General features: G+C 40.7%; 1 protein-coding gene across 1 annotated transcript; it reads right to left on the minus strand.

Annotated features, from left to right (window-relative positions):
* Positions 1-1,810: 1,810 nt before the first annotated feature.
* ccdc40 (coiled-coil domain containing 40) lies at positions 1,811-12,717 on the minus strand. The gene is made up of 18 exons (XM_035659538.1): positions 12,601-12,717; positions 12,184-12,289; positions 10,272-10,393; positions 9,939-10,022; positions 9,333-9,552; positions 8,534-8,691; positions 8,302-8,424; positions 7,374-7,495; positions 6,884-7,127; positions 6,578-6,760; positions 5,395-5,640; positions 5,052-5,265; positions 4,677-4,846; positions 4,507-4,598; positions 4,071-4,191; positions 3,054-3,251; positions 2,816-2,974; positions 1,811-2,398 (listed from the first exon to the last, which is right to left on the minus strand). The coding sequence occupies exons 1-18, from the start codon at positions 12,715-12,717 to the stop codon at positions 2,162-2,164; spliced, it is 2,916 nt and encodes a 971-aa protein (XP_035515431.1). The 3' UTR covers positions 1,811-2,161.
* Between the last annotated feature and the right edge of the window lie 264 nt (positions 12,718-12,981).

Genomic DNA, 12,981 nt, shown 5'->3' on the forward strand with positions numbered 1-12,981 from the left:
AAGCAAAGAATAATCATAAAGTCAGTGAATTGACTCTGTAATATCACTTATACGGCAGCATCTTATTTATTTATTTAACTTATTGTATTCAACTGAGCAAAGGCATGTGTTTGCTTATGAACTCTAAATTTAATAAGAGAAAGAGTGTTATAGTTCTTCTTTCAAAGTTGTATTATTTACACTTCATGGTCACAAACTTTGGTCAGACTAAAAGCATGCACGCACTGCACAAGTGTCATAACCCTGCAGGTGTCTGGGAAAGGACTTTCTAATGATGGTATTAATCCAATAATCACGACCGAACCCTGCTCTGGGCTGGACCTGGTCTGTATCCAAGAAAGAGGTCACATGACTGAGAGTTGGTTTGGCATAATTATTTGACTAAACAGGTCTCAGATGATAAAGAAGTTGACAGATAAAACAGCACAGGCTAACAACTCAATATATTACAGAATATACGCTATTTTCACATTAGCATACATTCAAATGATGAAAAATCTATCTTCACTTTCTCTAAAACTTTAAGGAAGTGCATGCTATCTATAATGATGTATGAAACTATTTATGGGAGACCAATGCTTAAGGTGCATTTTAAAGAGTACATTAAAGATATCTATATGGGTTTGGTGTGTTAGAGTTTAGCTCTAGGTTAGATGTTAAGGCCAGAGGAGTGTGAGAAGGAGTTTGAGTAAGAGAAGACTGGGTTCTTTGTATTCACTGCTTGCTCCAGGGCCTATGCATGCATGCTGCTAGTTCTAGCGACAGTCTGCAGGGTGCCCCCGGCGTGCTGTGGAAAGTCCAACAGTGAGAGAGAACACGCAATCTGAGGAGCCAGTTCCACAGCATTGCACGAGGCTCAGTGGCCACCCATTCAGGAGCTTTAGATTTCTAAGTGTTTAAATCACATCATGTCACTGCTGCATAGCCTACAGCAGACGTGCTGCCATCAAGTGCAGCCTAGAGGTACTTGGGTCAGCTCTGTAAAGCCGGCAGATATTGGACATGTGCCATATGTCGTTGATTTGAATGCAGACACGGAGTGAAGCGCATTGCCACAGTGCTGCTACTGTGAACAGACTTAACGGTGTATGTGAGTAACATCTCCACCCATGGTGGCGTGCAGGTGCTTTGTTTTAGTAAGCACTCCCACACAAATGAAAGCTACTGTTATGCTCGAGATTGACTGACCCAACAATAATAATGAACGCAAGAGCCCTGCGGCGCGGAACATGACAGTAATAAATGTAATGGAGCCTGGACACAGTGCAGAGCAGCGCATTAGCTGCACACATTCCTTTTTGTATATTGTTGTTGGTGTAGGCCAGTTACATTCACTTTAACACTATTTCTTTTTATTTATTCTTTATTTAGACAACCAGGTACGGTTTGTATATTTCATGTAAAAAGGGATTTGTTTTCTAAAACAAGGCTGCATTTCCAGTTGTTGTGTTGTTGTTGTGAATGTTTTTTGCACATAAATTAATCTTAATGAGGAGCTTTACCTAACATTAAGATGACTGCAAAAAGTAGACAAAGGGAAAATAAGGAAGTTATGTGATGGATGTCACTGGCAGTATAATACAAAACACTGTTGAAATAGTTATTAAAAACACATGAGGCGGTGAAGAGAATAAAGCGTCTATGAAATATGAGCATAATGACCTGACACAGGATATAAAGAGCTTAAATGTGCGGCTGCCTCGCCTTCTTTCAGTAACTGAACACATAACAGGTGTATGAGCTCGATGCATGATTGTACTGAACGGTTTCAGGTATCCAGTTAGATTTTACGTCATTGATGCATTAACGGTTGTTACAATGTCACTAGCAACTCTTTATGTATTTACTAACCTTTCATTGTTTAAAAGCTCCCATACTGGCAACTGGACTGAAAAAGCCAAACTCTATGAAGGATTTTGTTATTTGCACTACTGTTTAATAGGTCTTTATTTTATTACATTGTTTCACAATCAGTATTTCATTCCAAGCATAAAAGAATGCAAACATTAAAACAAATCACCTCTCATTCTTCACAGGTCATCACTTAGCTAATCTTTCCTTCTTATCTTTGCCTCATCTTTACTCCCTTTCCATCCTCTGCACTCCCTGTCCTGTACTCACAGCCATGTCTATCTTCCCCTCACTCCCAGGACGTCTTGGGCTACAGGGCCTGTGTGTGTGCTGCCAGTGCCAGCGACAGCCTGCGGAGCGCCCCCTGGTGCTCGGGGAACTCCTCACACACGCAGTGCAAGATGCTGCTGGCAGCGTGCACACGCTCCTTCTGGCTCTGCAGAGCGGCGTCGACAGATTCGCTGGTGGACGAGGCTTTGTAGCTGCCCTCACGCACCCCCTGCAGCTTCTTGGTCCGGTTCTGTAGAGTCACCAGGTGGGATAAGTTCTAGAAGGAGGGAAGGATAAAGAATGAGAGTGGATACGTTTTGTGCTTTCACTTGTTAGAAATTGTACAACACTGACCACAGAAGGTGAAAAAACAGTGAGTACTTGTTTCTGGTATTGTTGGTGTGTGGGAGTGGTTTCTGTGAGTGGAAACTGTGATGCAATCCCCTGTTTACATGACCTGAATGGAGACTTGATTGACGCATACCAGTTACCATGTATTACTTTGGTAGCTTAAACAATGAAGAGGGTGTACTTGTATTACATTTCAAGACAGTGAAGAGTCAGTCACACACACAGCAGGTAAAAACCAGCATAGTGTACAAATATCTACGGGCAACACAACATTTTACAGCAGATTTGCAGTTTATTTACATGCTATTAATGTGCTGTAATGCAGTACACATGTGCTTCTCACCCTGTCTTTGGTGTCCTGGAGATTTTCAAAGTCGGGGTCAAGGGTGTAGCTGGTGCCGCAGAGTTCTATCAGCTGCTGCTTCTGCTGTGCAAGACTGTCGCTCAGACTCACCTGGCTCTCCTGTAGCTCCCTGATCACTTGCTCACACTCTACCGCATGCTGAAGACATACATATTGCATGTAAGATAACTGTTCAACGTGCTTTAGACACATACGGAAGCAGGACTGTGTCTCCTACCTTGTGCGTGTCCTGGATCTTGCGCTGCAGGCCCTGTATGACGCGGCTCAGCTCGCCCATTGTGCTCTGTTTGTGGGAGCTGTGGGAGCTGTGGATCATGGCTTCCCTGCGCAGGACGATGGTCTCCCTCCTCGCCACTGTCGCTTCACTCTCCCTCAGCAGCTGCTCCTGCTGCTTCATCAGCTGGTTGAGTCGCACCTGCACAGACACACATGTATTGAATGGAGTGCACACATATTAAATAATAAATAAAAACATAAATACAAGCATGTAAACCATTACTAGGGCATGATGCTTTATTGACTTGCCTTTCCAAATGACTTTACAGACCCAGACATATATTTTTGCTTGCTCTAAATGTTTGTTTCATCCAAACCACAGACTATGGTAGTGTTTTGGATGCTAATTTATCTTTTTGTACCTTAGATGAGGAAGTTTGAAAAAAAATTCCATTATTCAAAATATGTGCTTGAGCTCAAAATTGACTATTACAAAGATACTAGCATATGTTTCACATAAAAAGGTGAATTCTAATAAATAAATAACTTTCTTATTTTATTAGGGTAATAACACTCAGTGACTCCTCACTCCATACATAACCCCAACAAAAGGAGACTGATCCCATCCATAAGACCTCATCTTAAGTAGGTCATCATTAGTGCAACTAACTAGCAGAGATTAATAGATTTTGAGAGCTTTTTGGAAGTAGAGGGGATACAAGAGCCTTTTTTTCAAGTCAAGATCTGTTGGTGAGTCTGCAAACAACATACATTTTAAAATTATTTCACAATGCAGAGGACAGAAACCCACACTGTGCTTTAAAGTGTTCTAATGTTGTGGAACTGGCTCCTCAAGTCTAAACTAGTGTTCAGAATGATGTTCTCTGTATTCACCACATGCTCTTCAATGTTTACTGCCTTCAATGTTTACATACAAAAGGCAAACAGCTGGATGACAACTCAACATTGCTGTTTATTGTGTAATAAAGTATGATCCTGTTGCGTGCGGTGTGTTTACCTCCATGCGGTGTATCTCAGCCTTCATCATCTTGATTTCTCCCTGGCCCACCTCGGAGTTGACAGCTGAACGAGTTTCTTTTACAAGCTGGATCTTCTTCTCCCACAGCATGATCTGTCGCCTGTTGGCCACTCACACAGATGAAACACATGCACACAACAAAGGACACATGTAAAAACTAGTACCCAATGTATGAGGTATGAGCTCTTACTGTAGAGGGGAAAAAATGTATTGGAAAAAGAAATCTTGATATTAAATGAGTATATTAAATATCTAAAACACCCAGGAAGTTACTATACACCACCATAAATATGTTGTATAAATCCAGCAAAGATTAATAAAAGTAGGAATGTTTTAAATAAGTTATCAGTGAATCAGATTCTTTTAAGAAATATAAATTCATACAGAACAAGCCTAAAATGAATATGTGACTGACTCAGCCTCCACCAGAGTGTTGAGGAGTCTCTCTTTTTCCTCCTGGGTCTTCTCGTGCTTCATCTGCATCTCGATAGACTCCCACTCTGCTTCCTAAACACATGATATCTTGTTTACTAACCGATTCACTATTAAAACTGCAAAGTTAAACATGAAAGAATGGTGCTGTGCCTTGAGTCTGTGAATGAAGTCTGTCTCCATCAGTGTGTTCTCCTGCTCCAGTGCCAGGCTGAGCTGTCCGTTCTTGCTCAGCAGGGTGTTGAGCTTCAGCAGGTCTCCTTTCAGCATCTTCGCATTCTTCTCCAGCTCCCTCTCCTCACGGTGCTCCACTTCAATCTGACCTGGTGGGGTCGGAGTTGGTTTAATGGTAGCTCATCTGCGAGTGCTGATGTTGTTAAACACTTAAAATGTCACACATAATAATAATAACATTCTCAGACATGCTGTTTAGCTCATGATGACTGGTAACCTGCTTATAACTTACTGACAAATGACCTGTGTACCTATTTGTGCATATGTGTGCTTCTTTAGAACTGTATTACATACTCTCCAAGCGTATTTTCTTCTGCTGCATGACAGTGTACTCTGTTTGCAGTTTGAGCATGTCCTTGCTGTTGGCCTCTATCTCCTGGGTCAGTCCTACTAGAGTCTCTTGTCGTTTCACCCAGAGCTTCAGGTCATTCTGGATATTCGCTGCCAGCTCCTCAATCTTAGCCATCAATGTCTCTATCTTGATTTCTAGAGGACTCAGGTCCTCATGCTGGGAATGGAAGCACACAAAAGCAGCACGTTTTTATTTTTATATCCGATTGTAAAGATTGTCTGATAAATGTATATGCCATATGAACAACAGACAACCATGCATTACTGCCTCTCCAGAATCTCTTACCCCAGTTCTGGCTGCAATTTCACTGATTTTTTTGTTATAGGTGCTGATGGTGGACTGATTCTGACTGGTTTGCATAACAAAGGAAGAAATCTTAGCCTGGTTGGTTGTCAGCAAGTTGTTGTACTTTTCGATCTCCTTGTCTAGGGCCTCCTGGGTGTGGGCCAGGCTGTCCAGTTGTTGGCTGAGCTCGCTGCTCTCCAGTCCCACCACCACTACACTGTTCTCCAGCTGCCACAACTGAGAGACCTAAAGAGGAGAGAGAGAGAGAGAGAGAGAGACGATGAGCAAGACAAAAACGCAATATCTTTATGTATCTTTATCTTTATCCATAGCATATTATACATGTGCTGTTTTTGTGTTCTAACTCCGGCACATTATATCTTTGCCACTCAATTACATTACATAATTGTGTATTAAAAGGGCAATCCTCAGATTTTCACACATTCAGAAGTTCAGTTTACTTGTCTTAAGGAGTACTCCAGCGGGCTGTGAAACAGTTGTATAATATTTCCTATGGCTTTGAACAGAGCATTAATTAAAATACATTTCTAGCCAAAAGAAAGACGTGACAGTTACAATTTGCAGACAATGTGTACTTGTGTATGTAGCGCATGGAGAAATGAAAACTCACCATAAAGAAAACCAGAATGCTTTGATTACTGTTTAGAACATGGGGTAGTGTTGCACTTCAGCCTTGTGTGGTTGAAATTAGTATTACAACAACACTGTTTTCTCATAATGTTTTCAGATGAAACAAAAGCAAAAACTTTGAAAGATGATTGTATGAAAAAACAAAGGATTCTGTATGTTTGGCCCCTACTAGGGACTGAAAGTCAGGACAACTTGGCTTCAATTTTCAATTTAAAAATAAAAAAATAAAAAAATATGTTTCTTTTCTTATGAAGTTTATGGAAGTGCATTAATAAATCTCTGGAGCACTCCTTTAAAGAAGACAAGCCCAGTTTGAAACTGAGGGTCTGTAAAAAAATATACTGTATATTAAATAATAGATAATGTTAATGAAAACACTATTACTTACATGTATATGGAAGGACTCTGGTGGACACACTTTCGCTGTCAGTGTTATTAACCTGCACCTTCTGACTGAAACCTTCTTACTAGGCTTTTACACAGCCTGAAACATTCTGAATGTTTTTGCTAACTTTATAAATCCCGTCTTTACCTTTTCCTTCTTAAGTGATGCTATCTTGCTGGTGAGCCTTTGGGAGTACTTGGCAGCTTTGTTGTGGGTGAGCTTCTGCTGCATGTGGGTCATGATCTGGTCCTCCAACTCCAGACGCACAGAACTCTCTTTCTCCAGCTGCCTCCTCTGATCGTTCGCTTCAGTCTGGTGGGCGCTGGTTTCCTACAACAATGAAGGTAAAGAATTGGAGAGTAGAGCGGTTATAGAGGGAAAGAGAAGGCAGAAAGATACTGTAACAGAACACCTCTCTGAAACATTGGGTGCAGAGCTGTCAAAACTGGCTACCTTAGTGAGCCTGGCGAGGGTGCGCTCTGTCTCCCTAAGAGTACGGAGGCAGGTGCTGTAGTGGGCCTGCAGAGCCTCTTGCTTAGCCTGCTTCTGACTGATCAGCTTTTTGGAGGTGGCACAGTCCATCTGGGACCAGTTCAGCTGCATAGTTAATGTCTCATTTTGCTCCTGCTCTTCAGCGGTGGATTTCTTGTAGCCTTCAATCTCTCTGTCCAGCAAGATCATCTGGTGATCAACAGCGCTGAGGTAGACAAGCACAGCAGTAAAGAATGAATAGGTGCATATTTTCATTTATGATGATTTCATTCAATTTTTCTCTTTCTGCTTCATCCTCAAAAGCAGAAGAAACCAACAATCCATCACAGCAGAGAGAGACCAAGATGCTGTTCACCCGGCAGGTACCTACACGTACATTTGGTATGCATTAGCACATTTAAAGGGATCAGTAGCATATTAATATTCAGCCTTCCCTTGCCCTCATTCTCACCACACAGCTTCCTGCATGGCGCTGAAGGCCTCATCTCGTCTCCTCATTCCCACCAGGCTGCCGCTCCACTGCTGCAGCAGCTGTTTACGGGCCATTACCAGAGATGCCATTTCCATCTCAGCCTGCACACAGACACAAAGATTAGAGGACATATTAGGATAGATGCTGTAGAGATGCTTCACCAGCACTTAGAGAATATGCAAAGTATATTAGAGGCATTTGGTTCAGCAAATGAAAAATATGTTGTTCTCAAGAGAATCAATGACGGGGACAATGGCATACCCTGCTCATGTTTTCGTTTGTGTTTAGTGTTGTGTGAGACAGATAGACCATCAGATTCACATACTGAATACAATGTTGTCTTTGTTGTCTGTAGTTATTTACTGCAAAATATACTCTCTAGGCCAAAGACCTATTTCCAATTATTGATTGGCTTAATAAGCAATTTGATTATTTGAATGTTTTAAAGCTGCACTAATCTATATCTTTACATTAAGAATGAATTACATGATTATGTGTACTGATGAAGTCACAGATAATTATCAGCCATTTTAGCATCCTCCAGCTCATTGTTTTGGTTTTCTAGCCTGCTTTTTCAGTAAAAAAAGACCTGTTAGACTGTCAGTCTAACGCTACCTGGCCAGCAGCAAACAAAGGTAACAACAAACGTACAGAATCTAGCAGCTAATGAGCTAGATATTTATCTCAGGAGTTGAGCTGAAAGGAGAGAGAATATTGGACTTGTTATGTGGCCAGAAATGCAACTGAATGCTAATGTTGCTCTGTATCTACTGGATGTGTAAATGGACAACTGTTTGCTAACACCTTTTCCATAACAACTGGATAAGGTGAATTTATAGTACTTACTTGGTGATTAAGAAGCACTTTTAACGTACAGGTACACAGTCTTATGCCATAGTACAGTTACCTCGGAGAGAGCTGCTTTGGCTGCCTGTGTCTCCTCTGCTTGAGCCTTGGCCTGAACTTCATACATGGCTATTTGCTCCGTCAGGCTCTCCATGTCCTTTGTTAGACGCTCTACATACAAATCCTGAAGACACAGGAGTATTTTCAATCAACAGCAGTACATTAATCAATGAAAACACCTAATACAACCAAACAGTCTGATGTTTTTGATGTGCCGACTTCAGCCTGTCCACCTGCTTCAATTTCTGCTCCTTGGCCTGGTTTTTCTCTGCTCCCGCTTTGCTTTTGACATTCTTCATGGCTTTGACATTAGAGCGCAAATCTTCACTGACTCCTTGCGTGAAGACGAGATGCAGCATCAGGTTGTCTATCTCCGCCTGTAGCTGGGACACTATGAAGATACACAGGAGTTAACATTAACACCATGACTCAAGTCTGTATTTGGGAAACATGGACACTGGGGCTGTCTTGCTGTTGCTAAAACAGTACTGTATATCCATTGGAAAAAAAATAAGCTGCTTTTAATACAAAACCTATTGTGTAGTAAAAAGGATGAAGTTTCACATCAGTTTAAATTTAGGTTTAACTCTTGCACAAACATTCAAACCTGAAATATAAATCTTACTTAATTAAAGACTAGTAATTGCTAGTTCAATTACATGTTGCACCAAAATCTGGGTTTGTGTGTTTCAATCCACATGGCTTCCAAAAACATTTCTAAAGCTGTATTACTTTTGAGAGATTGAGTTACAGGAAGCAGAAGAAGTGAAGTTACAATACACTCAAACTCCAAACAATAATATTGTATACTCTTCAGTGGGTCTATTTCTTTGCCTGGATATGTCTGCACAGAAATTACAGACCAAGCCTAACTTTATTAATATTTTGCTCATATTTTCAAACATCATGGATTAACTCAATAATCCTAGATTTGTTAATTACAGTTTAAAGTCAATTGTGCAACTCAGTTAGAAGGAAATAAGATCCTGGATCAGCACAAAGTCAACACCACCAAACACAAGTCAGTCTCACCATTGGCTTTGGCTTTTATGTCCTGGTTGGTAATACTGGAAAACTGGCTCTTCATTGCCTTCAGCTGATCCAGTGCCTGCAGACGTTTGGCTTCAGCCTCTGCCTTGGTATGTTGACGGCCCTCCAGCTTGGTCTGGAGTCTGGCCAGCTGCTCTTGAACCCCAAATATCTCAATATGTAAGTTCTGCATGTGGTTGGCATCTGCCTTCTCCATTGCGAGCTGGGGCAGTGGGAGAGAGAGCACAGACAAGATTCAGAAAACAAATCATTTGTCTAGGATTATACAAAACTCTCCCTGTTTGACTATGGTTACGGTAACAGTATAGATGTTTGGTGACCTAATCATTTTTATGTTGGGTATTAAATGTAAACGATGAACAAAGGGAAGAAAATCAGGACACAGAGGTGAAAATGTAATTTTTATACAGCTCAACAGCTCCATCTTCTGGACATATTCAGACCCTATAGATGCAAAGCTAGGGAGGTTACTCGCATGTTGTCTGCTTCTGCATGTGCATATCTGTCTATGTGAATATTAACAGAGCAAAGATGGGAAAAGAAGCAGAAAAAATATTTGTTGTTGTTGCTGACAGTAAAGTAGCGTACCTTTTCCTTCAGTTCCATGTTGATCCTCTCTAGCTGCTTGCTGAGCTGACTGTTCAGAGCAGCTTGCTGCCTTCTGACCAGCGGCTGCCAAGAAATCAAACATGGCATCAATGACATGACAATGGACTAGATATCTAGTATAATAGTTATGAACTCACTGTACTACACGTCTGTGATTCATGTGATTCAATTCATCTGTGCAGCATTAACATAGCTTGGAGTGTTACCAATGCACCTAATAAACACACTAGCATTATTCTCTTTGAAGAGCAGTCAGGCAAAATCTATTCATTTAATACTGATCGCATAGATATTAAAGGAGAAGCTACAGACATGTTCAGAGTCGAGAACAATGAACTCCTCCTCCTCCTCCGGCAGTGGCTCCCGTTCCTCCATGTCTTCTGATGTGTTAAGGTTTGAGAGGTGAGGTATTAACTGAGCAACATGTTCTTGCTCTGAAAACAGAAAATAAAAGAGATTCTTTAACCAATCAACAGATTCAAATGTGTGTTCATAATTATTGCTGAGTGACATAGAACTGGTACTGTTTTGTCTGTCTTTGACTGTGTTTTGGATGGATATATTGGTGTTTTTCTCCACATACTGACCTATACTCTTGTTGCCATGCTATTCTTTTTGTTCCATAAAGTTTAAGTTGATGAAGGTGCTGTAATCTTAGGCACAGTAGCCTTTTTTCCCTAGGACAATTAAGTTTCCTGTATTGTAACTAATAAATGGTAGTAATGGACCTTTGAACTAAGGCATCCTAAGCAAACCAGTCTAAATGGCCTGTTTTACCATATTTATTGTATGTAGTTTGAACTGATTTCTGTGCTACCAATTTAATTTCCATAGGATCATAAATTATATTGTACTGAGCTTTAAAGGGGGACTAGCCCTGCCCTGTTTTAAGAGCTGTTATCAGTGGAACATCCAGCCTATAGGGCGAGATGGAAAGACATTGAAGGCCACACATCAACCACTATTCCAATACAGACTATTAAAAATGATAAAAAACTGAGAAAACATCTTAATGAGGAGCTGGGTTTATCCCTTAACATTTGGTTTCAGATTATAGCAAAGAATAGCCTTACAGAGCAGAGTAGGTTACTGCGGTGGATTGCACATGATTCAGATTTGACACCTAATACAATAGATGGGTGCTTCAGAAGATGGGGCGGGGGACCAACAATATTCTAGGAGCTCTTTAAGAAGAAGAACATTTTCAAGATCTAAAGAATAAAAAAAATATATATAAAAAAGTCTAGAGTTTAGATGAGGTAGAGTCGGGAATTATTAAATTATTTACTTTAGCATATGAATTAGATCTGGGCAAGAAATTAATCTCAAAATGATATAAAGAAGTGGAAAATGTAAAAGGTCATAATACAGTATATATAAAAGAAAAGTGGGAGAAGGAGGTGGGAAGGATGCTGTCAAAGGAGGAATGGGAAGAGATCAATGAACAACAATGGAAGACAACATGCCCCCTCTCATGGAGGGAACATGGTTGGCAGAACATAGTGAGATTATTATTGCACCAGCACAACAGAAATCTCAGGATACGAGATGTCGGAGACTATGTGGTGAAAGTAAAGCCAATCATTTTCATATCTTTTGGGAATGCCCCTCTATTATACCTTATTGGCTCGAATTAAAGAAATGCATGGAGAAAATTTTGAAAGTGGAACTTCCATTTACATTTTTTGTTTTGTACTTGGGAAAAGGGAACCAGAGAATAACAAATTCAGGGGACAAATATTTATTCAGAATAATGTTAGGGGCAGGTAAAAAAAAAAAAAAAGGCAGGAAGTGGCTGGAAACGGAGGTACCTAAAATGGAGGATTGGGTCGAAGTATTGCACATTTACATGATGGAAAAGTTGACTTTCTCAGTTAGACTTGAATCAGATACATTTTAGAATTTCTGGAGCAACTGGGTTGAGTTTGTGACACCATTGAGAACAGACTTTATTTGGTAAAAACAGTGTACCTTATGGATCCCCTTGGTTCTTGCTACAATTTTTAAATGTTCAATGTCCATAAGATTGTGTTTGGCATTATCCTTCACCAGGTCTTTACAAGAGGGGAATAAAAATGTGGATTGACGTGAAAAATGTACTCATTTCTAGTCTATTGAATTTTGTGTTTAATTGTGAATTTATGTCTATTTATGACTTTTGTTTTTATCCCTGGTGTGAAGTATTTGTATGCTCTGTATCCATGAAAACATACGTGCACCTGACCTGAATGTGTGGCTGCAGGGGAGTATTCATCCCCTTCACTGTGGTCAGGGTGAAGCTGGGGGGTCGGTTCATCAGGCTCTGGTCCTGACTGATCCAGTGAGCCATGCTGGGACACAGACAGAGAGCACGGATGATGATTTAACGTTAGTCGTGGTGCAGTGTTAGACACATTACATATCCACTTTTGGCACAGGACTAACACTGTATGCAACAGTATAATAGGCTCAAACCCCTTGTTAACTTATGTGCTCCCAACAGCAAAGACTACAAGTGAAACATCAAAGTACCTGGACAAAAGGTAATATAAATATTTGCATGTCTCCAAAAGGAGTTGGTGAAAGATAAAGAAGTTTCACACTAAAGCAACAACGTTGTTTAACTCTTCTTTCCTCTAATGTACCGTTAACATAACGTTACCTCTGCCGCTCTGTCACTTCCATCCTGCAGATGGCCGCCTCTCTCTTCTTGGCTGGAGCTTCCCTCCCTTCCCTCCCTTCCCTCCTCCCCGCCTCCTGCACCCTCAGCGCTCTGCATCGGACCTGTGATGGAGTACCACTGGTTTTATGTTAGCATACTTTTTTAACAGGTAAGTTAGTTTTCTCTTCTCTAGCCACCTGTTACAGCCACGTAACAAATACATTAACACACTGCACTTCTATTAACGTACGTTATTTGTTTTTTTTTTTCAATTTGAACACTGTAGCAAACTAGCTTTCCGTATGTGGTCGGTACAAAATACGCCAAACTCGCAAAGACAACATTAACGCCAAGCTAACGGAAGCTTAGCGCTGAATTGTT

The sequence above is a fragment of the Morone saxatilis genome, unplaced genomic scaffold (assembly GCF_004916995.1).
Source record: "Morone saxatilis isolate NCDOM2014 unplaced genomic scaffold, NCSU_SB_2.0 Contig17, whole genome shotgun sequence".
Classification (NCBI taxonomy): Eukaryota; Metazoa; Chordata; class Actinopteri; family Moronidae; genus Morone; species Morone saxatilis.